The sequence below is a fragment of the Pristis pectinata genome, chromosome 3, assembly GCF_009764475.1.
Source record: "Pristis pectinata isolate sPriPec2 chromosome 3, sPriPec2.1.pri, whole genome shotgun sequence".
Lineage (NCBI taxonomy): Eukaryota > Metazoa > Chordata > Chondrichthyes > Rhinopristiformes > Pristidae > Pristis > Pristis pectinata.
The window spans coordinates 47961237-47987015 of NC_067407.1; the positions used below are offsets into that span (position 1 = coordinate 47961237).

General features: G+C 39.6%; 1 protein-coding gene across 12 annotated transcripts in view; it reads right to left on the bottom strand.

The window, feature by feature from the left end:
* LOC127568124 (single-stranded DNA-binding protein 3) overlaps window positions 1–25779 on the bottom strand; it is a 139714-nt gene that overhangs the window by 19115 nt on the left and 94820 nt on the right. For 4 of the 12 annotated variants that reach the window (XM_052011456.1, XM_052011458.1, XM_052011457.1 and 1 more), the window contains exons 5-7: window positions 15784–15873; window positions 6098–6178; window positions 3435–3494 (exon numbers count right to left, since the gene is read on the bottom strand). In XM_052011456.1, the coding sequence (XP_051867416.1) occupies window positions 3435–3494; window positions 6098–6178; window positions 15784–15873 (231 nt within the window). The remainder of the gene's footprint in view (window positions 1–3434; window positions 3495–6097; window positions 6179–15783; window positions 15874–25779) is intronic. The other 8 variants (XM_052011462.1, XM_052011463.1, XM_052011464.1 and 5 more) reach the window with 2 other exon arrangements.

Consider the following 25779-nt stretch of genomic DNA (forward strand, 5'->3'; position numbering starts at 1 on the left):
AAGCTCAAGTTATCAAGAGAGTATGATGGGCTAGGTCATTTTTCCCCTGGAGAAATCAAGGCATCACAATAGAGGTATATAAAATTATGAGAACTGTAGATAGCCAGTGTGTTTCCAGACACTGGTTATCTATACTTCTAATAATTAAACACTCTGGGTGTTTAAAACTAGAGGGCATAGGTTTAAGGTGGGAGAGAGGAGGTTTAAAAGGGGATCTGAGGGGTAAGTTTTTCCACACAGTAATTGGTATCTGGAATGAGCTACCAGAGGTGGTGGTGGAAGCAGGAACAGTAACAACATTTAAGAGGCATCTTGACAGGTACTTGAATGAGCAGAGCACTGAGGGATAGGGAATTAATGCAGGCAAGTGAGATTAGTAGGTGGGCCTGATGGTCAGCATAGAGGTGGTGGGCCGAAAGGCCCGTTTCTATGCCATACAACTCAATTACATTTATCTATTGCTATTTTTAGAATTCTCAACAAAATAACTGATTCCAATCAAGCAAAAATAACTGGATCACAGGTTAGAAAATGTGATTAAACAATTACTTTGACAGCAAAAAACAAAAAGCATTGTGATTGAATCAAGAACTCAACAGTAATTCTGGCTCAGTGTAACTCACTGATAACACTTAAAAACCTACACTGCACAACTAGGATGTCCCCTAAATTTGAGGCGGGGGGGGGGGGGGGGGTTTGGGAATACCTTCATTAATCACGGAAAATGGTCCAGCCAATTGGCCTTGCACCTCACTGCAGAAGTCCCACATCACGCTGGCCTTGGGGTCAGTGCAGCACTTGTGTTGCTACTGCCCTTCGATACGATGGATCCAGCAGAACACAAAGACTGCTCCCCAAGTTCAGCAGTCTGGGGTTACTGAAGGCTCACCTCATCCTCACTAATGGCATCAGTAAAATTGCTGCTCACCCATTCATGACCAGACTGGCTGTGAATGGTGTGTCAAATTGAAAATTAAAACCATCTCCTGACACTCCAGCAAAAACAAAAGATGCATGGATTATTCCAGTTTCTACACAAGGAGAAACCTTTACTTAAACTGAACTTGAACAATAACTCCTCACCTGGCTTGGTGACTGTCCACATCAGTCTAACTGAAATAATTAATTTGATTCATCATTCAAAGAAACAGAATTTCAATCTTGTATTCCACCAGTCCACAGTACTGCAAGTTACAGCAGTCCAGAATGGTCCTCAAAAAAAATACTGATGAGGACACTAATAATGAAGATTTAGCCAGCTAAGACTGCTGTTTCAATCTGAACAAACAGAAAACCCTCTATTTCACGGTAGCCTTTGGATACCATTCAGAAGAAGAAACTCTGATGACATCAGATACATTTTAGGAAGGAAGGGTGGGTTCTAAATACCACCAAAAGTTATTTAATCTTTCCCAGAAAGAATGCAGAGTCTCTGCACAGGAAGCTGCAGCTGACACTCACAAAAGAAATAACATGCGAGTTCAGGGCCACACAAAAAGGAAATGGAAGCAGTTTATTATCATGCCACTGGGTGTTGGGAACAGGAAGATTGTGCTCGAGGTCTGGAAAAGACCATACTCAAGTTCTAGAAAGGCTGCAGTGTCATATTTAGAAGAGACCTCCACGTTGAAGAAAAAAGCAACATCTTTATGCTTAGAATTTTCTTTAAAAAGGTAATCCAGTAATGGTTCAGCTGAGCAACTAACCTAAAATCAACTTGTCAAGATTAAATTCTGATTTGGGTTGTGCAAAATTAGACCTTTCACTTACTGGGAAATGTCTTCATTTATGATTTTTCTTATGGTGCCGGGGAGGAGGGGGAAGATCAGGGAGAGGAAATGGGAAGTGAATCAACCAAAGTAGTAGCAGACTAACATGTCAAAGTCCTGATGGTAAACGTTGAGCTGGTGGAGATACAAATCCTAAATCTGTTCTTAATGTGCCACAGACTCTAAAAGTTAGGTGAGCAAGGGAAGGTGAAAGCAGTGAGATTGTCTGCATCCAAACATCTTTAGACAATGGAGAGTAGGATCAGATGCAATTCCAGTACTACCTACACAAATGTATGATAAATGATAATTCATTAGTCATAAATGATAGTTAACCCAGCAGTGAAGGTGAATTGGGAGGACGGAGGAGGTGGTGAAAAAGGATGCATAGGGAACTGGAAACAAACAAATGAAGGATTCAGATAACTCTTAAAACTAGTAGAAACAATACACATATTTCAATCCAAGGTGTACTTGGATGCCAAAATAACTCTTCATGCCCAGTTTCAGGACCATGACCATTTTGATGGTTTCCAAGACAAATTGTTGAAACAAATATATTCTAATGTTTCTCCCATGTCCCAACAAGATGGATACAGTATGCGAGGACTGAAAGAGAACCATCGCCAAAACCAGGCTTTCCCGCATGCCAAGGTGTTGCAGAAATAGGATGCCAAACGTGCACACATATTCTGTAAGCAAAATTTCTCAGTAAAACCATTAACACTTGTGCCAACCTCATGCAAGAGTGTATACAAAGAGCAGCTCCACATCACCATAGATCTGACATTCAAACCAACCGAGCTTATTTGTACAAAAGAACAAAACTCCACAGTGGTGCAACATCACTCACAAGATGGATCAGCACTGGATGTGGTAATCCATTAGAAAAGTCAATTTTGGATAAAACAAAATGGACATAGGTATAATTTTAAATTCTGAAATGCTAGAAACAGTGGTGATTCAAAGATCCATATATACAAGTTCACCTAACTGTAGTGATCAGGCACAAGAAGAATGGAAATAGCCAAAGATAAGCTGGCCTTTGGAGGATCGGAATATAAAGGAGAAAAAAATCTCACTACAGCAATTCAAAGTCCAGCTTAGCCCACATCAGAAAAACTTTAGAAGTATAGTACAGATTTAGAAGAATGTCATCAGAGCACTAAAGTTTATATTTAGAAGAGAGATCACATAAATTAGGCCAGTCTTCCCGAGAAAATACGTTAAGGGATGATCTGATTGAATGCCTTTATGTTGGTAGTTTGAATATACAGAAAACTTTCCCACCAGTGGGGAAAGTTCAGGACAAGGGACAGAATTAAAAATCTGTGGCAGGTCATTCAAGAGACACCCCTTCATGCAAGAAACTACAGAAACATAGAAATGCCTCGCACAAAAACAAGACGCTAGCTCAATTAATAATTTTGAATCTACGGAAGATAAAGTTTAGCTAGTTAAGGCTATAAAGAAGAAATGAAGTGGGTGGAATGGGGTGTGGTTCAGATCAGCCACCACTTCACCAAATGCTAACATAGGATCTAGGGGCTGAATACCATAATCTGTCCCTATGGTTCTGACGATATTAAAATCACCTCAGCCATACTGGTACAGGATGGGACCACTAATTGTGGCAGTGTGATAGAAGCACAGTGGGTACAGTACCTGGCTTCCCATTCTGATTGGGGGCCTTGGACCTCCTGCGTATCGCGGTGACATAAAAGGCTGCAATCACATAGAATTGGTTAAATCTACAATCTGCTAAAATAACAGTTTTATCTCGCTCAATTAAAACATTTTTATACAAGTGAAAAAAACTGCAAATTCATGCAACAACTTAAAAAATTACCATAGCCAAGGCAAGTGATTTGGTGATGCGCGATACAGTAAATTAACAAACCCTATGAACTCCTGCACTCTCAGTGTGCACAGTACAATTTACAATCCATGCAACTTTACATGCAAGGTTCAGGTGGAATTGAAAACAGTGGTTTGAGTGATTTCACTTGTGGCAATAAATCACTTGCCATAGCCATTTCTTGATTACTGCATCTGGATAAAGATGAGGACTTTGAGGTGACAAAGAAAATCGCAACTCACTTTTTGAACAACATGCTATGCTTTTAAAAACTTAATTTCTTTTCAAATATCTCAGTGAACAGCACCACACAAAAGAAATAAAGTTAAACAGAAATTGAATACTGCATATTGCAACTCAACTTCCCTGACCCTTCAAAGAAGGGCCTTTATAGCTTTAAAATTGAATCATTTTCCTTCACAAAATAACAATCTGTCTGGAATAATTAAGCAATATATTCCACTTTACAGTGGAGTGTGAAATATTCTAGGGTCACACACTGATTTGGTGCTAAGGAATCTGTTCACAGCCAATGTTTCTCCACACAGTGGTGCTGCTCTTTTTACAACTAAACTTTAAAGGATAAGAGATTCTAAAGGTTGCAAAGAAAAACAGATCAAATGCAACTCAATTTTTGTTCAGTTACAAAGAATTTGTTTCACTTTGTGAACAAACTAAAGTGGACAATAAGCAATCTTACAATTTACCTAAATAAGGTAATTTCCTCCCCAACAAACAAAGCCATGGTAAATTTATACAAAAACAAAATACTGTGTATGCTGGAAATTTGAAGTTTTTGAAAATAATTACAGAATATTCTAGGCTCCCATGAAACATTTGAGGCATTCACATAACAGGTAAAACTTATGCAAGACTAAGATTTACAACAATATTTGTCCAATTTTTTTTTGAAAACGCACCATTCTACTGGAAGGGAAGGAAAATCTAAAGAATTCCTCTGCCTTTGCCTGGGCATCACTAAATGATTTTATGGAGCAGCACCAGCCAAATAAAATTGAGAGGGGAATAAAACAGATATTCAGTCAGACTGGGAAGTGAATTAATGGATAAAGCCAAGTTATTTTAGAATAAAATTGTGTGTGCATAACTTCAACATTTAAAGACATTAAATAGGAATTTTAATAAAACAAACTGGAGTTGTGTACGGTAACAAGTTGCTGGGGACATCATTAGTTTGTAAATGGTTGCTCATCCGACTTGTGTTTAAATAATTCAAAACACGAGTAAAATGCACACATCCGTAGACAGTGAGCTCACTATAGCCAAGGAACTCAGTGACTCAGCAACATTTCGATGGGATTCCTCAACACTGCAAATAACATGGCATAACAATCATGCAACAAAATACTGCACATTTAATACAGAGACACACAGACGTATACATACAAAAAAATCACCAATAACATAACTCATCAATAAACAGATCAACATGTTCACTTTTGAACCACAGACTCAAAGAAATGAAAATGCTCACAGACCCAGTATCAGGGCAGTGAACTACGCACTAAGCCAAGTACATTTAGAAGTATTTACAATCATGGAAGGAAATATTATGTAAAAGCTAATCTGGTTATCCCATGAGTGAACCTTCTTAATCCCCATGGATCATGTATTTTTGAAAATCATGCCACCGCACCACCCTACAAAGTTTCCAAATAAAAACTAAACTAATTAGTCCTGCCATCTGAAATTGCACATGTTCCAAAAATGCTAGCATGCCAATCAGATTAATTTAAGACATCAAGTTTAAGACAAGGGTTTCACCCCGCCCAATGGCTCAGTGGATACATGCACTATATACGTTGGAATTGAACCATGTGAACTAAGAGGTCCAAGGTTCAGCTCAAGTTCGATGCCAAATTATCAGGGCAAAGCTTCAGGTGCTATTAACTTCAATGCTTTTGGACCTGAAAGGTGAATGCAGAGGGGTGGTTGGTGGTTTAGGACAGGTGGCTGATTTGAAGGAATGGGGCAAGGAAAGAATAATCAACCAGAATTCCTACTTCTGTTCATTATCCATCGATTCCTATGGAAAAACGTGCATGTGTCTGTGTGGATGGCAGGACAGGACAGGACTGGACTGGGCTTCGCTGTGATGGCCTCCGTGTGCAAAGAGTCTCCTTGTATTCAACTGACAAGGGTCACCTCTGAAGTGTGGCCACATCCCTCAAGGGCAGGCATACCACAACCTATTTTAGGGAGAAGCCAGAAGAACACCAAGAAAAGAAAAATTATTTTAATATGTAATTGTGTACTGTGGGCTAGCAGAAGCCTAAACCAAATCCATCAAATTTAGAAGAGCCCTAAACGGAAGCTTCACTGCTGGAGACAACCTGATCAGGAGTTTTGTACATAAAAGAACAGCAAGCAAAGTCAAATCATTAGTCAAATGTAGAAATTCTTGCCCCTTTTGAAGTGAAGAACCCAAGCAACTGCATCAGCTCATTACCTGATTGTGGGGTCCCATCATGTTGTTAGGATTGTGAGGAGGCGGCTGTGTATGTGGCGAGGGTTGAGAACCTGGGGGTCCCTGCGAGAGGTTAGAGAGCAGAGGAGGGGGGTTACAGCGTCAGTGCATCAAGTTGCAGGAGGCTCGGAGAATTGTAGAGCCATTCAAAAAGAATTTTAAAAAAAAGTATAACAGCTGTTGCAGACCCGCCATGTTTGTGCTTTCAACAAGTGTTAGTCTCTAGGCTGCTGCCAGCGACAATGTAGTTTGTTACCACGAGCAATTTTCTTAATTAACAGACATTAATTAGTCATTTAGCAATTCTGCAAAGCAGCTTTACCAAACATGAGTACCACTGTGATAAATAGTACTGATTAGAGGGTGCCCTAATTAACAGCAACGAGCAAGAGAGAAAATGAAATTACGCAAATTAAAAGGGAGTGGAAGTTAATGAAGCCGGAATGCATTTGCACCTGTAGTTCTTTTGTGTTGGTGAGAACGGAACACACTACAGAATTTACATCTCATTTCATTAAAAGATTCATGGCAAAACACAGTAAATAAAGCTTTTGAACCAATTAGTTTGATACTGAGCCAACCATTTCCATTTCTAGACTTACGAGAAGAAGCTTCTCTGTAAGTCCCTGTAATCATCACCAGTTCTGCACGTTATTGAATTCTGGGATTCAGGTTTCACATTAAACTTTGCAGATGGGAGAAAATAAATTCAAGACATGAGTGGGGGGGGGGGGGCGAGGTGGGGAAGAAGGTGGAGGGAGGGAGAGGGGGGGAGAGGGAGAGGGGGGGAGAGGGAGAGGGGGGGAGAGGGAGAGAGAGGGAGAGAGGGGGGGAGAGGGGAGAGGGGGGGGAGGGGGGGGGAGGGGGGGGGGAGAGGGGGGGGGAGAGGGGGGAGAGGGGGGGGGAGAGGGGGGGGAGAGGGGGGGGGAGAGGGGGGGGGAGAGGGGGGGGGGAGAGGGGGGGGAGAGGGGGGGGAGGAAATAAGGACCAGGAGGAGGACCTTACATGCAGAAACTCCTCCCCCAACTTGTCCATTAACTAATCAGTTTCCTTTAGCTCTGCAACAAAAACAAAACCAAAATTAAACACCATGTCACTTATAAAAATTTCAGTTTAGATAAGATTTCAATGGCTGGTTAAAAGTGGAACTCAGAAGCCAAGGGAAGTATAATCACAGCTACAGGCTTCCATCACCCACAACAATCAAATTAAAACTGCACTACCACGGGCTGCCTGAGTCTGGAATACTGATAATTAACCACCCAAAGGAGGCAATTTCCTCCTCCTCCTCTCCTAAAGGTAAAATCTTCTCCAGGGATGCAATTCCATCAAGCACCAATAGGACCTCATAACCCTGATATTGTATTCAACCAAAAGGATCAACAGCAAAACTCAGCTCTGTCTTGTCCATTCTTCTCATCTGGAGACCCTGTATTATGCAAAAGGCTGATCTTTTAAAAAAATTCATCCCACACCTGCGCCCCGCCCCCTCAATCCCCTCTGGAGTTGATACTAACATTGAAATTACAATTCATCTGAGACCAACTACTGGTATGTTAGCACAGACTTAGAACAGAATCTGCCACATTTTTGATCTATTTGCTTCAACAATACAAGAGACAGTGCATTTATTCACTGAGCCATTTGGGGAGCTTTTCTTTAAACCTAACTATAATGGAAAAAAACCTTGTCATTCCCAGTGTAGTCATGGAAGACAGCCTGACAAAAAATCAGCAGAAAACTGAGAATGGTCTTTCCACAGAATGGAAATTAATAGAATCAGAAAGACAAAACATTCACCTTGTTAGAATAATTCAATTCATTAAATCTGACTTGATGGAGTGAGTACTCAACTAGAAAATGTTTTTGCTTCCAGATTTATTTTGTTGAATTTATAGTCATTTAATATTCTATAAGACACTTAGCTTATACATTTCTCCCTTATCCAAAATACATCCTCCCAGTCAAAAAGCTCATGCAAGGGTTAACCGAACAGAAGCTCAAATAAATTTAAGGAATTTTATGCAGGAGCAACTGTAACACTATTGCTACAAGTACTCAAAAAAAAACTTGGAAATAAAAAGGCACTCCCAGGAAATCCAAGACCTCGCAAAACCTCCCAATTGGCAGTAATTTCTCCGACATGAATCAAATCCTTGCAGCAATTGCAACTCCTTGCGCTAACGTTTCTGACAGATACTTTCTGGATAATGTAGCAGCAGACGCAGCATCAATGTAAACACTTCAACCAACATCACATTCTCATGCCAGCTCTGTCTGCAAGGGTCGAAGGGCCTGACTGTCTGCATAACAAAAGCATTTTAAAAGCATGGCTGTCCACTTCCTTTCAGCCTCCCTTGGGAGGTTGTATTTGAAAACACTGCCACACTACACCTCAACATTCTTATAGTAACCAAGAAACAGGATGCACACGAGACAAGCAGATTTCAAGAAGGAATCCACTTTTGTTTCACATCATAGGAATATTCCGAGAACATAAATTGAGGACAATCTGCTGTTTTAAAATCTTAACTACGTTTTTATACATTCAATCAGCTCTCCAGTTTGGAATATTAGCAGGTGATGGTGACTGTGGAGGAGGGCTGGGAGGACGAAGAGAATGCAGAAGGTTGGAGAAGAGGAGAAAGGGGGTGTATGGTTAGAACTATAGTTAGGCTAATCAAGAATGGGAATATAGTGTGATCTCAGTCTATTTTGAAATCAGCTAACGATCTAATTTCAAACAAAGTACAGCACAATATACACACCGAATCCAACATACAGCACAATGTACATACAGCCCTGCACACAAATCACTGGTATGTACAATATAGACATAGCCCTGTACAGAGTATCCAACAGACAACACAATGTACACGTAGCATTTGAGGTACTAATCCAATTTTAACATCTGTTCCTTTATGAAATACATTACTGTAAAAAAAAGCGGGTCTAACGTCAGGGAAACATGCCCCAAAGTATAGTCAACATTTTGCTGGTGACATCAAAATTAGCCTGGTCGTCATATCGACACATTTTTAAAATCGGGATCTCTCTTAACCTTTTAGGATAAACTGCTACTTAAATGTGAAGTGACTTTAAGCATTCAGATAGAGATGAAGCAGTGCAAGATTACATTTGGCAGTTTTGCTTTAATTTTGACGTACAATTGCAGCATAAACATCTTCAGAAATTCTGCCCCACCAGTTACAAGATCAGGACCACAGTATCAATACCAGCATCCAGAGCATTCTGATCTAGTGTGGTCGGATATTGTATTACTTTTGCAGTGACTGCAAAAAACATGCACATATGTGCGTACACAATTAGTAGAAATTGCAAGCATGTGTGGGGTAGTAGAATAATAAATCTTTTAAAGTTGACAGCCAAACAGTCAAGTTAGATGCACTGACCGCTCCTTCAATGTGATGTGTACACAACTGCCTCTCCAACAATTCCCACAAAAGTCATTCAAAAATTCCACCTGAACACATGTTGGTGCAAAATCCAGCACAAATTTAGAATTGTGTACCTATTGTTCACTTCTTAAAAATATATTACAAAAACATTAGGGGGCAGTGTTGGCACACAAGCCTTACTGCTTTGTTATTCAACACGCTGCAGGCTAACTGCTGATGCATAGCAAGCACAGCAGTGGACATTGATTTATGAGCAACTTTCCATTTCGTCAGTGGTGGTTCGAACTCTACATGGCTAGTTTTCGTAGAAAAGAAAACCTGATTGCCGTAGCCTAAAAGTTTCCAATTTAAGGTAGAACAGATATAAATCTTCCATGAATTATAAATGAAAAACTATACCTTGAACATTAGATAAGTCTTCGGTTCATAAAGAATCATTCTTCAGATAAGAAGTGAGAAAGAGATTGCACCTACCTTGCAAGTTTGTAAAAAAAAACAAGCAGCAAGATAATTCAAAGTAGGGGAACCTAAAACTTACCCAGAATAAATGTTTCCTTTGTCTGAGTGGGTGAGGGTGGTATGGGAGAGTGTAGAGTTGAGGGAAGGAGAAAATCAGCCTTGATTTTTCTGTTCTGATCACTAAGAGACAGAACTGACCTGTTGGAAGGTATACGTACCCATACACCAAATGTACTAGCTATAAACTGAATTGTCTGCAATGCCTGCATATGGTTGAATGACCAGCCAATTCTCAATATCTGGACTCATAAATGAATAATGACCTTGTAAGTGAAGTGATGTTGGGCAGCCAATACGACACCAGAGAACAGTGTTCCCAAATTAGGAGAATATGAATTAAGTACCAAGGATCTACCCATATCATGGTGCAACAGCTCTGCTTACATGTCTGGTATCAAATATGTCATAACTCAATAAAGATCAATCCCTTATAAGGAATATCTGTTTAGTGCCCACAACAGCTCAGAATGAATGCACCATCCATTGTGTTGTCTCTTCCAACATGTTTGAAATATCCTTGGTTTGAGTGTACACTAAGGTTGTGATATAGGTGTATCAATTGGACTGGAGATGAGGATTAAGTTTGCAAGATGCCTTCTATGACCACTCAAGAACCACTGCTGCAATGAGGACCTATATTAGTCAATTTTCCATGATCCTATACAGGAAAAATCAATACCAACCATCTCGAGATGAGCAAGTGTTAATAGATGACAGAGCCACTAAAGATCAGGGTTTGCACATGTAATTATCCTCATTTTAAAAAGCATTTTCATTTAAAATTGTTGTATCTGTAATAATAATGGGAACCACCTATGTAAATTATTCATGCTTCAAGACCTAGTAATTCTGCAGCATCTCCACTGGCAGTAGAATATAATTGTAATGCAACAATTTACACTGTTCCTATTACAATTGTGGACTTAAGAAATCCTAATGGGAAGAGTGGGCAGGAAGTGTCAGATGTGTGGGGTATGAACAAGATCATACGGCTTTAGTCTACTACTGAATATCTTGCCAACATTTATCATCTATGCAAGTTACCAAAATGCTACAAGTGCTGAAGGAACTGTACTCTGGTATGAGATCAGCACTTATCAAGGTGAGAAACTAAAACTGCATTCTTTATTGTACAGTTTCTGTTGACACTGAAATTTCATTGACACTGCATTCACAAGAAAAACACTTCTCTTAAAGCCATCTATGATCCCTCCTTTAGTCATATTTACCCAGGAGAACCTCCTCACATTGTTCCTGGAAACAGTTTTCAGAAAGGAATTCAAAGGCTGAATACGAAAGGAGTTATTTTCCTTCACTCATATACATAGGCACACTATTAAGCAATTAAAGATCGAGACTGCAGCGAGCCACCCCATCATCATTGATGACTGCACTAAAGTTTTTAGTGTCAAAGCACAAATATAGGAAGAAAATATTCAAAACTAAAGCAACCCATTTCCCACTTGCTAATTTTCACCTGCTGATAATTTTTTTAAAAATACTAAAATATTTAATATAGACTAAAAATCTATACAACAGTACCCTCTATATATTATTCTGTTTATATTTACTAAAGTGTTGCCCTGCCATTTGATGCAGGGATCCTAAACAAGTTTTAACAATGCAAAAATACAGAATTTGCATTCATATTTAGTGCCTTTTGTATTCTCAATATCTCAAAATGCTTTACAGCCAATGACATAGTTTTGAAGACCAAACACCTTTGAAATGTGCTAATGCCATCCACGGTATAGCACCAAGTTTTTAATCTCATTTGAACACTGAAGAATGCATTATTTTGTCTCTGGTTTCACATCCATTAGCTCAGACTTTGAAGAATAATTTCTGCTGGTCCCAGTCTGGGACTAGTGGAATTTTTGACCCTGAGTGAGATTAATACCAATTTACATATTTCCTGTGCTTGCATAATTAACACATCTGCCTGCTGGCTTTGTGATGAATGTCATTTTTCCTTTTCCATTATGTGGCCCTATTAAACTTGCTCTCTGGTGAATTGACAGCATGTTTGTTATAAAATCCTCTCCCGAGGTTCAGACACGATGCTCGTCACAAGAAGCAACATCTATTGCTTCAACCATCATTGGGCCATGATATAGAACACAGCTAAAAGCTGCACAAAAGATAACCCACTTAATATTTTCAACTTAAAAGGAAAAAGAAAGCAATCGTTTACAAATTTTATCTACACAGGGTGATGCAATACAGATAACAAATAAGTTCATATTTTCTTTCCTTATCTCATTCATGAATATCACGATCTCAGTGACAGCGAGTAGAAGATCTACCAAAATGAGGCTAAAAAACTGGGATCGTTCTCATTAAAGCAAAGATTAAAGTGGTGTTCAAAATTACAAAGCACTAATAAAGGAAACTAAGATGTTTCAAAACAGAAATCAGAGGTCATGGACTTAAATTGGCAAAAACAAATCTCAGGGATGATTGCTTTTTTTTTCCTCCCAAAAGCATCACTGTGATTTGGACTGCACTGTTTAAAATGCTGGTGGACACTAGTTTAATGGCAACTTCCGGAGAAGGAAGTGTTATACTTGTAAAACCTGTGTAGGGCAAGAGACTTTTTCAGAGCCAGCAAATGCACAACAAATGGTTCCACAATTCTAGGATGCTGCTGTACTAAAGAATTTTGCTGATTGGACATTTGCTGCTCTGTAATAACCCAGTCAGAAAAGGAATTCTTAGACCGTTTCAAAAGTTGACTAGTGCTGCTGCAATGATTGCAGAATGCAAAGGGCCTCTGCCCAACCTCACCATCCATGATTGTCAAAATATGCAGACTTCCAATGGATGCCAATAAAGTGTCACCATATTTATCTGATTTTTCTCTTCCCTACTCCAGGACAGAGATCAGTAACACCAACTGCTTCGAATAAGCAAAATCAACAGGATCCTTTCTGGAATTACTCTACCTCAAGCTGCTTTTTTTTTTAAATATACACACCAGTCCCCAAGACTCACCTATTAATTCAGCTATAATAAAATCAAAAAGCTGGAAATACTCAGCAGATCAGGCTGCATCTGTAGGAAAATAAACAAAGTTAACATTTCAGGGTTGAACTTGAAACGTTAACTTGGTTTCTCTTCCAACAGGTGCGGCTTGACCTGTTGAGTATTTCCAGCATTTTCTGTTCTTATTTTAGATTTCCAGCATCTGCAGTTTTTTTTTGTTTTTCATTAATTCAGCTACTTGACAAAATTTGAGCTACAGTGACTTGCAGAAACCAAACCAGGTGGCAACATGCGAGGCCACATAATAGAATACATTTAAAATAATGCTAAACATCAGAAGGCATTTCACAGGAGAAAATGATGATCATCAGTACAGAGAAACTAGGACACGTTACCAAAAAAATTTAAATTAGTATCTTAAAAGATGAGGCAGAGGGATTTAGGGAGCAAATTCCAGAGCTCAGAGCTTATGAGGTGGCCTCCAATGGTAGACCAAGGAATTAGAGCTGCTCAAGAGCCAGAATTGGAGGCAAACAGCAATTTGAGGTCGTGGAGCTGGAAAGAAGGAAGGGCAAAGCCAAGAACGGACTTGAAACAAAAGTTGTGAATTTCAAAATTGAGGAATTGACAAACTAGAAGCTGATAAAGGAATCAAAGGATATGGGGACAGGGCAGGAGAATAATTGAGGTAGAAGATTAGTCATGAGCTAGCTGATGATGATCATGATTGAGCAAGGAATTTCATTGCACTCTGGGATGTATTACAATAAACTAATCTGAACCTGAATAGCAGAGTAGGCTCGCAGGGCCAAATGGCCAACTCCCAATATTGTTATACAATTTATGTTAGGAAATGCATAACAGCATTTTGAATAAGCCCAAACCCAAGTTTAGCTGGGGAAAATATTAAATCCAGCAAAATACTCAATCCCAATGCTAATTCAACTACAAGTTCTCAATTCCATGAACAAAACTATTCTTGGAGGAAGCAATCCATTGTTTTTGACTCTTTTCAATCACCTAATTTGTGGTTGGAAAATAAATGTAGGAAATGTTGATCTGGATTGAAGAGCAGGATAACATCTCCTTCTGTGATATGTATTCAAACCATTCTCTTCAGGACTGACAACACAGAATACATCACTATGTTGGAAAGCTTGAAATCATTGTCTTCATGTCCCAGTCACAAACACATTCCTTTGTTACCAGCTCCATCTATTTCCCTGGCAACTGACTAAAATGGAATAAGACTGGTTGCAGTCTAGGTGTTCTGGTTAATTCAGAGAAGAACATCTGACTATGGCATTGCTAAGATCGTCCATTTCCTGATATCCATCCTTTCCTCAGCTTGGCCAGCCACTAAAACCCTCATCCAGGCCAATCCATTCACCATAAACTGGAAGACATGTAAAAATCTGCTGCTTCTGTCTCAATTCTCACTAACTTCTGATCACCATTACCTAGTGTCGACCGACCTACTCAAACTTCATTTTGAAATTATCATCTGCACTCCTCTAACTTAAACACCCAAATTTTTACTGCTCATTCATTGGAGTCTATGCCTTCAGCTGCCAAGGTCTCAAGTTCCACAATTTCCTCTAAACTTCTCCACCTCTTTTTTTTGAGATGTGCCTTTAAGTCCACCTCTTTGGTCACCTGCCCTAATGTCATGAGGCTCTAAGTCAATTTTTGTTCAATAATGCTCCAAGATATTTTGGGGTATCACAGTGGTACAGCTAATGGAGCTGCAGCCTCACAACTCCACCAGTCTAGGTTCAATTGTGACCTCAAGGGCTGTGTGCGTATGTATACAGAGTTTGCACATTTTCCGTGACCACCTGGGTTTCCTCCGGGTGCTCTGGTTTCCTCCCATGTCCCAAAGACAGTGGGTTCATGATTGACCACGTAGTATGTAGGTGAGTGGAGTTGATAGGAATGTGGGGAGAAAAAGGGATTAGTATAAGTGCATCTGACTGCTGACACAGACTCAATAAGTTGAAGGACCTGTGTCTTTGCTTATGATTCTGACCGATGATTTTTCCGTGTAAAAGATGCTATATAAATATCATTGTATGTTTCAATGGCAATTGATCTTTGCAAGTATTTCATTGGCTGTAAAGGGTGTGGGGACATTTTGAAATCATGAAGTGGTACTAGAGTTTAGTTTCTTACATTCAATAAAAGGGAACACTAATGACTAAAATGATTGAGAACCTCACTCATCTTCAGCCATAAATTCCCTGAGATATGGAATCTGTTGACAGAAATCAGAACTGTCAGCTTCAGCAAACTCATCTGCACCTTCAACAAGGCAAATAGGTCAGATCCTCAAATATAGAAATTACAACTTTCAAAGATAACAATATTAAAAAGCAGCAGTTTAAAACTGCAAACAGACTGTAATTTGGATATTGAGAGCACTCAACCAATAAGGAAGCTTGTTTTTGGATCTGCCTGCCATTTTTAGCTACTCATTTGAATCTCTACTCAGCCTGTGAAATGCAATGGTGCATGGCTCACTTGCTTGTACAGGTCAATCAGACACCAAATTGATAGTAGTTGGACCAACTGATTAAAGGTAGTGTCCTACATGACCTATAACTTTCCCCACCTAAATAAACTCTTCAAAGCACCAAATTAACAAGGAAACAAATATCATTTTTCTAGAGAAAAGACTTACTAATACAGTGTTTGTAAAATCTGGCACAAATTGACCAAATCATCTAAGATAATAAAACTTTTTACCTGAAAAAAGCCTGGAGGAATAGGGCCTCCTGGTATCCCGTCACTGGGAGGAATGTTTCCAAGCACTGGACTTGGAGCTGCAGCTGCACTCTGCAAGAAACAAAACAAACATTCAGATTCAAACCTCTATCACAATTGACATACTTCCCTGTTCCTCCTTTGGCAAAGGTTCGACTCAGTAGGATTGAGTTAAAATCCAGTTCTGCCTCATGCTCCCAAAGCTTTCTACTGACAAGATCAAGTTGCTAACTCCTACCTAATTTGCTTCCTCCTATAATCTTCTATTATTTTTTCCAGAGATGTCTCAATTCCTCTGAAACAGTTCATTCCAGTACTTCACATGTCAATATTCATGTTGGAACCCAGCCTTCAAGACATTTTCTATTTGACCTTAAAGAGCACCATAGCTGAATCCAAACCTGTCCACTTGGGGATTTTCCAACAGGAACCACTAGACAGCAATTAAGAGGGAGAGGCCAAGGTGATTTTTATCAGAAGTCTCAGTGCAGTAATGTGTTCAAACCAGGGACGTTTATACACAAAACAACTCACTACTAGGGCAAGAGATCCATTTACAAACAGAAATAAATCTGTGCCTGATTACTACAGTTCCTTTTCACATTGTTCTGGAAACTCAACATCCACTGATCCATTACATATTATGTCACAGTTCTTTCACCTACAAAACTGGCTGCTTTTCTCACACTCAGATGCTGTTAAACCAAACAGAAATTCTTTTCCTAAGCCCCTTGGCCTGCTAGAAACTTATTCCTCCTCTCCCCACCCTTTCTCTTCTCAATTTCTTCCCTCTTGAGTTCTTTCCAAATCTAATGGTCCTGCTTCAGACCGCATTCCCAGCAAGCACGAACTGTGACAAATTTATTCCTGTCAAATTAGACTGCCTAGGGACATCTCAGCATCTGAAGTCTAAGAACCTGACAGCCAGTAGAACAAAGGTGCAGAGATTCAATGGGTTGTGCAGTTGCAACTCCAACAGCCAACAATATGTTATAGCTCAGTGAGAAAAATATTTGCAAAAGCTTTCTTCATTACTTTTCATAGCCTCTACGCATTTCATCCCTCTCTCACCCACCAACCACAACAAGCAAAATCTTCTAAAACTCTCTGCACATTTTCACTGATTTTTGTGCAAACATCGAAACCCTATATAAAACTTTCTTACATGGCTTATGCACAAACAAGATTTGCCATCATCTTCAGCCTTACAATTTACGTACACATTTCCAGTATTTTTCTAGGTTGACAGATAGTGCCACGTAGGCTCAATGGCTGAAGATTGAGGTTTGTTCTCTCATCAGATTAAACACAGAAGTATTACAATTGATTCCCGAATTATGCAGTGTTATCTGATTAGTGGTGGGGTATATTGGATTTGGCACTACTGGGATTGGACAGGGCAAATAATATTCCACATTTCTGACCAGTTTTCAATGATAAAGGTGCACATGTAAGAGTAGCCATCAGCTTGGGGGGGGGGGGGGGGGGGGGGCGCACAGAGGTGGGGCAGGGGAGAAGATGTGTGTGTGCAGAGCGAGTGAGTGTTGGCATTCTTGAATGGATTTTAATGCCACACTCCATCAGATGTAACAAGGAGATGTGGTGTCATGTTTTTTGTACTGAAATATTTTGGAAATGTTTCTAACCAAGTTACTGATATATAATACCCTCATATTTCATGTTAAAAAAGGAAAGCCAACTGCTCCAAGAAAAAAATATTTGCGAGCAGTGTTATCTTACAACTGGGAGACAGATTTGTCCCTCAATTGATTTTTTATTAAATAAAACTGTAAGCTGGTCAGCAGTACTGATCTTTTATAAAAATAGGCTGTGGGTAATATATTGCATACTCTGTTTCTGCTCCAATTCTGCTCTATTCAGATCCATTACCTTTACAATTCTGAGTGATTTACATCCATAACAGTAACTCTCATATTAGTTAATAATTGATTTGATTTGTAATCACTTTAGCTTCTTTTTTAAACAAAATCTTACAATGACTTGGGTCTTGTTTAAAGAGTGAATGGTGTTTTATTCCCTCTAAGTGAGCAGAACTAACCCACAGAGATTAAGATAATGACCAAATTTGCAGCTATAATGATGAAGCTGTCAGCATTCACTATTGTTACACCATATTAAAAATGCAACTTCTTGAAACATGCATTTAAGATGGAGAAATCCTGAAAATGCTGTCACTGGTTTCCTGCTCCTTCACCAGTATGCATTGTTTTGCGACCATTTCCAACAGGGTCTTGAGAAATCAGTTATGAGAACCACAGATGTTTACCAACTATTCTTGTAAACTACCCTGCTTTATTACAAGAGGCGGAAGCCAGTTGTAAACTGCCACCCAAGCCACAATCACTACTTAACAACCCCACTAACCCCAATAAAAACTAAATTTGCATGTGGATTTTAATTCCCTCATTTAAAAAAATAGCTTTTAGAATGATAATTTAATGTTTAATTTTCAACTCTACCTCAATCCCAAATGTCCTGATATTTATTTTACAATCCATAAAATGCTTAACATATTAACAAAATCGAGCTTGTTACTTCCTCACTTGCTGTGAGAATTCTTCAATGCAGTTGGCTTGATGGCATCGTTCTTGATGGATGACTGGGATCCCCAGAATTCACGGCTCTCTGCAACTGATGCCAGGGAAAGGGAAAGGGAAAGGAAAAGGAAAAGGGGGGTGGGGGGGGGGGGTGAAGGAGTCAGTGGCAAGTGGTTTAGTTGCTTAACTGCTGACTGCAAAATGCAGGCCAAGGTTTAAAATTAATAATCACTAAATACATCTAAATGAAAATGATGAATCAGACATTGGAATTTGGTGGCAAGGGCAGAGAAGAAAATAATAAATTGAATGGTAAGGGCTAAAACGTACATAGTTATACCGAGAGCTCAAGGAGATAGAGAAAATAAATATTGGGTACAGTTTCTAGAACAGAAGAGGGAGATGTACATCAATCAAGAAAGTGAGCAGAATTGGAAACAGAATGTACTCCTTTCATTCTTCTAGCCAACCTTTGAGCAAATGTATTCACACTGGAGCCAAAATACACTCTTTTAAAAAAAAGTCATCTATCCTTGGTGATTTGGCTTTGTAAATGACTACAGTCATGGTATCAAGTCACTTAGCTTGGCTGGAGAGAGAAACACGACAACAGATCTTCAAATTTACCATAGTCCAGCAAATCGCAGCTCAGGAACAAGATCAGGCTACTAAGTAACCTCTCAAACTGAAGTCAAAACTGGGAGAAATACTAGAGAGAACGCATTCTTCTGTATTTACTTCTGTGTTCTACTTCTGTGTTTAACAAAATACATTACAAAGTTAAAATTATTCAAAAGTAGAAATGTTTACATTGCACTAAAGCCCAAAACATTTACAACAAAATATTCCTGAACTGTGATCATATGCAAAAAAATTAATGTCTTTCCGGCTCAATCGCCACAAAAATAATTATAAGCAATATCTAACAGTGGCCATAGAAAGAGCCAGATTATGACATCATACATTCACCATTATCTTGGTTTACTGAATCCATTTGTTTCATAGAATCAGGTTTATTATCACTGACATACGTCGTGAAATTTGTTGTTTTGCGGCAGCAGTACAGTGCAAGACAAAGATATAAAAATTACTGTAAGTTACAAAAACAAATGGTGCAGAAGAGGTATAATGAGGTAGTGTTCATGGACAGTTCAGAAATCTGATGGTGGAGGGGAAGAATACACATCTTCCCCAATTTATTCAGGAAAATTCAACAAGGAAACCCATTTACTTCTCTATTACAATGCAAAAAAATTCAAGACTTTCCTGGTAACTGAAAAAAATTCAACTTGCTATGACACAAAACCACACAGGCCATGATAGTATTGCAGTTAAGTTACTGGTCTAGCAAACCAAGGCCTGGACTATGGATACACGAGTTCAAATCCCACCACAATAGCTTGGGAATTTAAATTCATGTAACTAAATAAATATTGAATACGAGTAATGGTAACTATGAAACTACTGGGTTGTTCAAAATCATCTGCTGTCTTTCAGGTAAGGAAATGTGCCATTTACATCAGGTCTGTGACAGCAACACGTTTGATTCTTAACAGCACTCTGAACTGGCTAGCAAGTTTCAGTTCAGAGGCAATAAATGCTGGCTCCACATCCTGTTGTTTAGAATGCTTGTATCCTTGATTTCTAGCTTCACCAAGTGTTGCTCCACATCGCACCAAGACCTGGCTTGACAGTAATGGCAGGGTAAGGGATAGAACACAGAACAGCACGGCACAGGAACAAGCCCTTCGATTCACGATGTTGTGCCGAACTAATTAAGCTGATGACACCTAATCCCTTCTGCCTGCACGTGGTCCATATCCCCCCACCCTCCGTCCACACATGCCTATCTAAGAACCTTTTAAACACCTCTATCATATCTGCCTCTACCACCAACCCTGGCAGCACATTCCAGGCATCCACCACTCTGCAAAAACTTACGCTGCACATCTCCTTTGAACTTTCTCCCTCTCACGTTAAATGCATGCACTCTAGCATTAGACATTTTGACCCTGGGAAAAAGATACAGCTGTCTATCTATGCCTCTCATAATTTGAGAAACTTCTATCAGGTCTCCCCTTAGGCTCTGTCACTCCAGAGAAAACAACTATAGTTTGTCCAAACTCTCCTTATAGCACATACCCTCTAATGTGTCAAATCACAAGAACACAGATCACATTTCTGTGATTGATGCCCCAAAGCCACACCTGCATGCTCAGTTTTATATTGGTAAATGTGTTCTGAATCTACCCCATTTTGCCTATGATACTGTCACAGAATACAATTAAATGGTATACACATTGTGGCAAAAGGCCTTTGTCTGCAGGAAAATTGGCAAGGACAAGGTTGCACTAGTCTTTCCCCTCACCAGGTTCTCTCATCCCCTGTTCAGTCCCAGTCGTTCTAGAATCAACTAACTCGATCATTAGTGGCATCACTGAGTTGCTCCAGATTATACTCATTGAATACATATCATGAACCTGCTACCTTGGTGTTTCTGTCCAGTGGTGTTCAATATGGCAAAATACTGATTGTCTAACAGAGAGAAGATGATTAAGTAGTCAGCAGGAGCCTCCTCTGCCATGTTTAACTTAAAACCATGAAATCTCATGGTCTCAAGTCAATTTCGACTCCAGGGTTATTCTCGCCCAAATGCCAGCTCAGACAGTCCTGACCTGCAGAGGGGGCATGGCATACAAGAGAAGGTGACAGGAGCCCAGAATGTTGGTGGCTGTTTGACATCTTTTGAACAACTCTTTGAAATTCTGGCATAAGCCCCCAGATACTAAGAGTTTAGGGTCTGTACTCTTGTCATACCTGTTTATTGGGTCCATGTATATGATCCCTTCCATTGTTTCCTGTTGTGGTTTATTATAAATGGGTGGCTTTCTGGTGCAATATTTCATCATATACATAACCATATTTCCCTGGACTAGGAGTCACACATAGGCCTGACTGACTATGGATGGAAAAGATGCCTCCAGAGGACATTAACAAACCAAAACGTTTGTTCTGCCACTCTGCTGGCTTCATGAGCAGCATTACTGTACATTACTGCAGCTTTTCTATGATTTATCTTATTAATTTTTAAGTCATTGTGTAATAGATTTTTATGTGGAATTCCAGCGTACTCCATGATCTGCTAACTGCTGTTTCAAGTGGTCGGAATGATTCCACCCTAATGGGTTTCCACTGACTGTAAGAGATGTTCTTCAATATGAAGGGCAGACACCATCTCAAACCAAGGGGCACTGGGCAGCAAGCCACAATGAGTCAACTGTGAACTTGTAAGAAGGTACCTCATCTCATACAATATAGAAATGGTCAACCATCAAACCAGTTGCTCCATCACTCTTCCTTTGCCACCTTCACCCTCAAGTATGCAGATCATGCTGTCTTATGACACCTACAGCACCTCTGGTCTCTCATCTAGTAGTTGTTCTTCATATGTTAGCATAAAGATTGTTTTGCTAGATTAACACCAAAGAATCACAGCAGAGAGTTGTTTCCAGTCATCCTGGACTTCCCACTACTGGATCAAGACCTCTATGTCAAGCCTGTCTGATAGCTAGTATGCAACAGACATTCCACCTTAAAAGACTTTACACATGGGCAATTCTATTCCTCAATATTAAGTTTGGGAGCTGGAATATCAGGTCAGCTCCAACAGCAACAGAGTCCAACATCATTCCACCATCACAGCCCAGGAGCTCATATTTTCACACTGCCACCTTGAATGAGACTCAACCACCAGGAAGTAGCTCAAAGAATAAAGAGGTAGATATACCACCTTCCACCGGGCAAACTAGAAGAGGGATATCATTGTCATGGGGTGAACAATGAGCTAGATGGGAGTCTCAGTTGATTCCCCATTTGATGTAAATGCTTCATAATTCTCCCAGCTTTAACATGGAACTTGCAGTACAGTCATCAGTACAGATACACAAACCTGGAAGCTTTCAATGTTGTTATATCAAAGTGGCCAAGGTGGAATCAAAATTCTGACCTACATCAGGAGGAAAACTAATCCTCCTGAGTGACTTCAATTCCAGGGTCAGAAATGATGCAATCTTCTGCCAAAAAGTAACCTTAAGGAAGCTATGGAGAAAGCCAACTTGAAGTCCTCCCTCTGACAAATGCATGGAACATGGTCTCATAACCAATACAATTTTGCCAGACAGACAAGCACAGGACCTTGTGGCAATATCCCCAATCCAGGCTCTGTTAAATTATATCACCTGATCGAGGGACTGTAAAGACACTCGCATCACCCATACCAAGCATCAATGACTTAAAGGACACTGTCTAATTCACTATATCTAAAGCCTTGCCCTAGAACTGCAACATCCTTAAGAAAAATCTCAAGATCCCCACAAAGATAACTCTTCTCAAGCAGCATCTCTCAGACAACTTGACAACTCCCAACCAACAGAAGTAATAAAGTGTCCACTGCATTTGGTTTGCTCTGAACTCCACCACAATCAGCATCTGTGAAGGAACCCTCTACCAGGACTGCTTTGAAGAGAATGATCAAGAGATCCAGGAACTGATGCAGCTGTTGTGATATGGAGTGACAAACCAAAAATGAAGGACTAGTTTTCATTTTCCATCAAACTCCATCACAACCACCTGTAAAAATAAATTCACTAGCTTAGGCTGGTACCTCACACTAGTTCCTGTTAATTACTGACCTAAACATTTATCTGAAATCTTTCCAAGAGGCAGGTTGTGATAGCTATAAAATAATTCTTGCAATGCAAGGCCAACCAAAAGAAACAAAGGATGGAGAATAAACATAGCCTTGTCAAAATAATCCATATCTCAAGGTCAAAGCACAACACTGTCGTTACAAATGCAGGAAGCTTCCATGCTGATTTCTTACTGTAATAGCCCAGAAAAACTGGTGACACTGCAGTCTACTGATTGGCTCTCAGTTGGGATGGCAATCAACTCGGCACAGACAACTTATCAAAGATGAATCTTCTTAGACTATACAGTTTAGCATTAAACAATGAACATATTTATCCAGTGAAAGTTTAGTAGAGGAGAGCAGAGATTTTTTGATTAAAAATTATTTCTGATTTCTAGCACCTATTTGTGGTTCTAACAGTTGCTGCTGAGCATTCTTTTCTTCACTGCTTTTGAGCTTCCATTCTTATCTGAGTAAATGCTCTCACTTGCTTCTTTGGTCACTTGTCTTGCTCTAGAACTAAACAATTTTATAGGGTTCCATTTCAGCAGACTACCATCCCCCATTACTTCCTCTCAGTGGCTTGCAATAATCTCCAGCTGGGTCACACAGCCCCCATAGCTTAGAGGCAATAAAGAACAGAGAAACATTGCTTCTTGTATCAGGAGTCAAACTTACCAAACCCACTTTTACACAAGCTTGCAGACACAAATGTAAAACATCTCATAGTTACAGTTATTATAACTAGGCAAATATTAAAACTGCTTGGGAAATTACTGCATCTTTTTTCTTTGCCTTCCTTTGCAATCTTATATCTAAAAAAGCCAGTACTCAGTTCATTAAATATTAAATACACTTCAGGAGACTGCAGCAGATACTGGAGGTAGAATTCCCAACTGGTCAGACTGCACATTGACAAGAACACAAAATGAGACTCGTACACCACATATGCAGAGTTTTGACTTTTGCAAATTGCCTTTTCTCCTTCCACCCAGTGAATATATTTGGATTTAATCCCAGAGGATGTATTAATTTCAATATTCATTCAAATAGCCAACAGATAGAGTCGAAGTTTTGCCACCAAAAACAAAGCCCAGAGCTTACAAACAATGCAGGATAAGTATACAATCTACTGTTTCAAGAGATGGTGACTAAGCAAAATTTGACAATTGGAACCCCAAATCAAGATACAGTAAAACCTATTATTCACTATCCAATTATTTGGAAATCCCAAATGTTTCATCATCTGGCTCACAGGTGATATCTGCCATGATCCCTTCCCAATCACCAAGACCGCAGTTCCAGCAGTCCTTTCCCATTCTCTGGGGCCCCAGTTCCTGTGCTTCCTTTAAACTTACCTGACCCACTGGAAATTTTGACTATGTAACATCTAAAAAAAAGTGTTCTAATCTAAAAAAAAATTAAAATGTATTGAGGTACAAATAGAAATAGCATCCAACAGTCTTAAAACCTGCTAGTTTGGCATCAAAGTCTCGAGCATGCTGAATTCTAAGTTTTACTTTAGTAGAGAGTCCAGAACTCTTCATTATGCAAATCAATTTTCACCTGTTCTCCACTAAGACGTACACAAATCCAGAATAGTATGCAATTCCACAAGAGCCAAAGTCTGCATTCTCTCATCCACATTCCCATTTTTCACACTTAAGCAATGAACTTTTGGAACCTATTCAATACCAAGAGATGGAGGGTGGTGGGGAAGGTTGCAGTAAGTGGCTTAGGTTATCTTTTTAGCTCTGGTTTTCAACCTCTCCTGGAATATTATGTAATCACTCGTGGGAGAGAACAATGTCATCATTCACAGCTGCTGTAACGCTACCTAACAGGTGCCCTGTATGTTCTTATGAAGTAGCTACAGCAAGTTTCCCAAATACCCTTGCACATAACCTGCATACCCATCTAGATTTTACCACGTAGTTACTTTGATTTTGCTTTTTCACAAAGAATGCTTGAGACATGAGATGAAAAAAAGCCATATCAACAAAGAAAATGCCAGGCAGCCAAGCACAACCCCCTCATGCCATAACTTGCTCATCAAGAATTGTGCATAATATTTTTGCCTGCTATTTACCACAGCATATGCCACATATCACAACAAATCGAAGAAGCACCTTATGAACAACCACTGCGATTCAGACCAGCTTGTAAAATCCTCAACTAGAACAGGGCTTTGGAGTCCTGAGTACTTGCATACCATAAGCAGATATCATACTTACCATTTTCTAATGGGCAGCTCTGAGGTTAGAAATTTTGCTACTGTTCTCCAAGGTCATGCTCATTTCCTTTACTACTGCACCCTGACCCCACAACCCAACTCCAGCTCGTCCTGCTTCTTAAAGAATTCAAGCATAAAGTGAATGGATACCAAAATGCCCTGGTGAAAGTGTCGCATTGTAGACAATCCTTCTATTCCCCTTCTCATCAACAACCTAACATTTCTGAAACATTGACATGGTCTCAGCTTAAATTGCCAATGTTATCTTTGCATTTCACCATTCACATGCAAAAATGTGTTCTTGTTTTCTCCCTGAAATCTAAAATTAATGTCCATTTGTTCTGGATCTCAGCTGCTGGAGGGAGTCAGTTTCTATTTGCTCTCAGCCTTCACCTTTAAACAACTCTAATCAAATCCCTCAATCTTCCCTGTCAAATAGATTTTTCTGCACACCAGGCAGCCTGGAGAATTAGCATCATCCTCTCTATGGCCTCAAC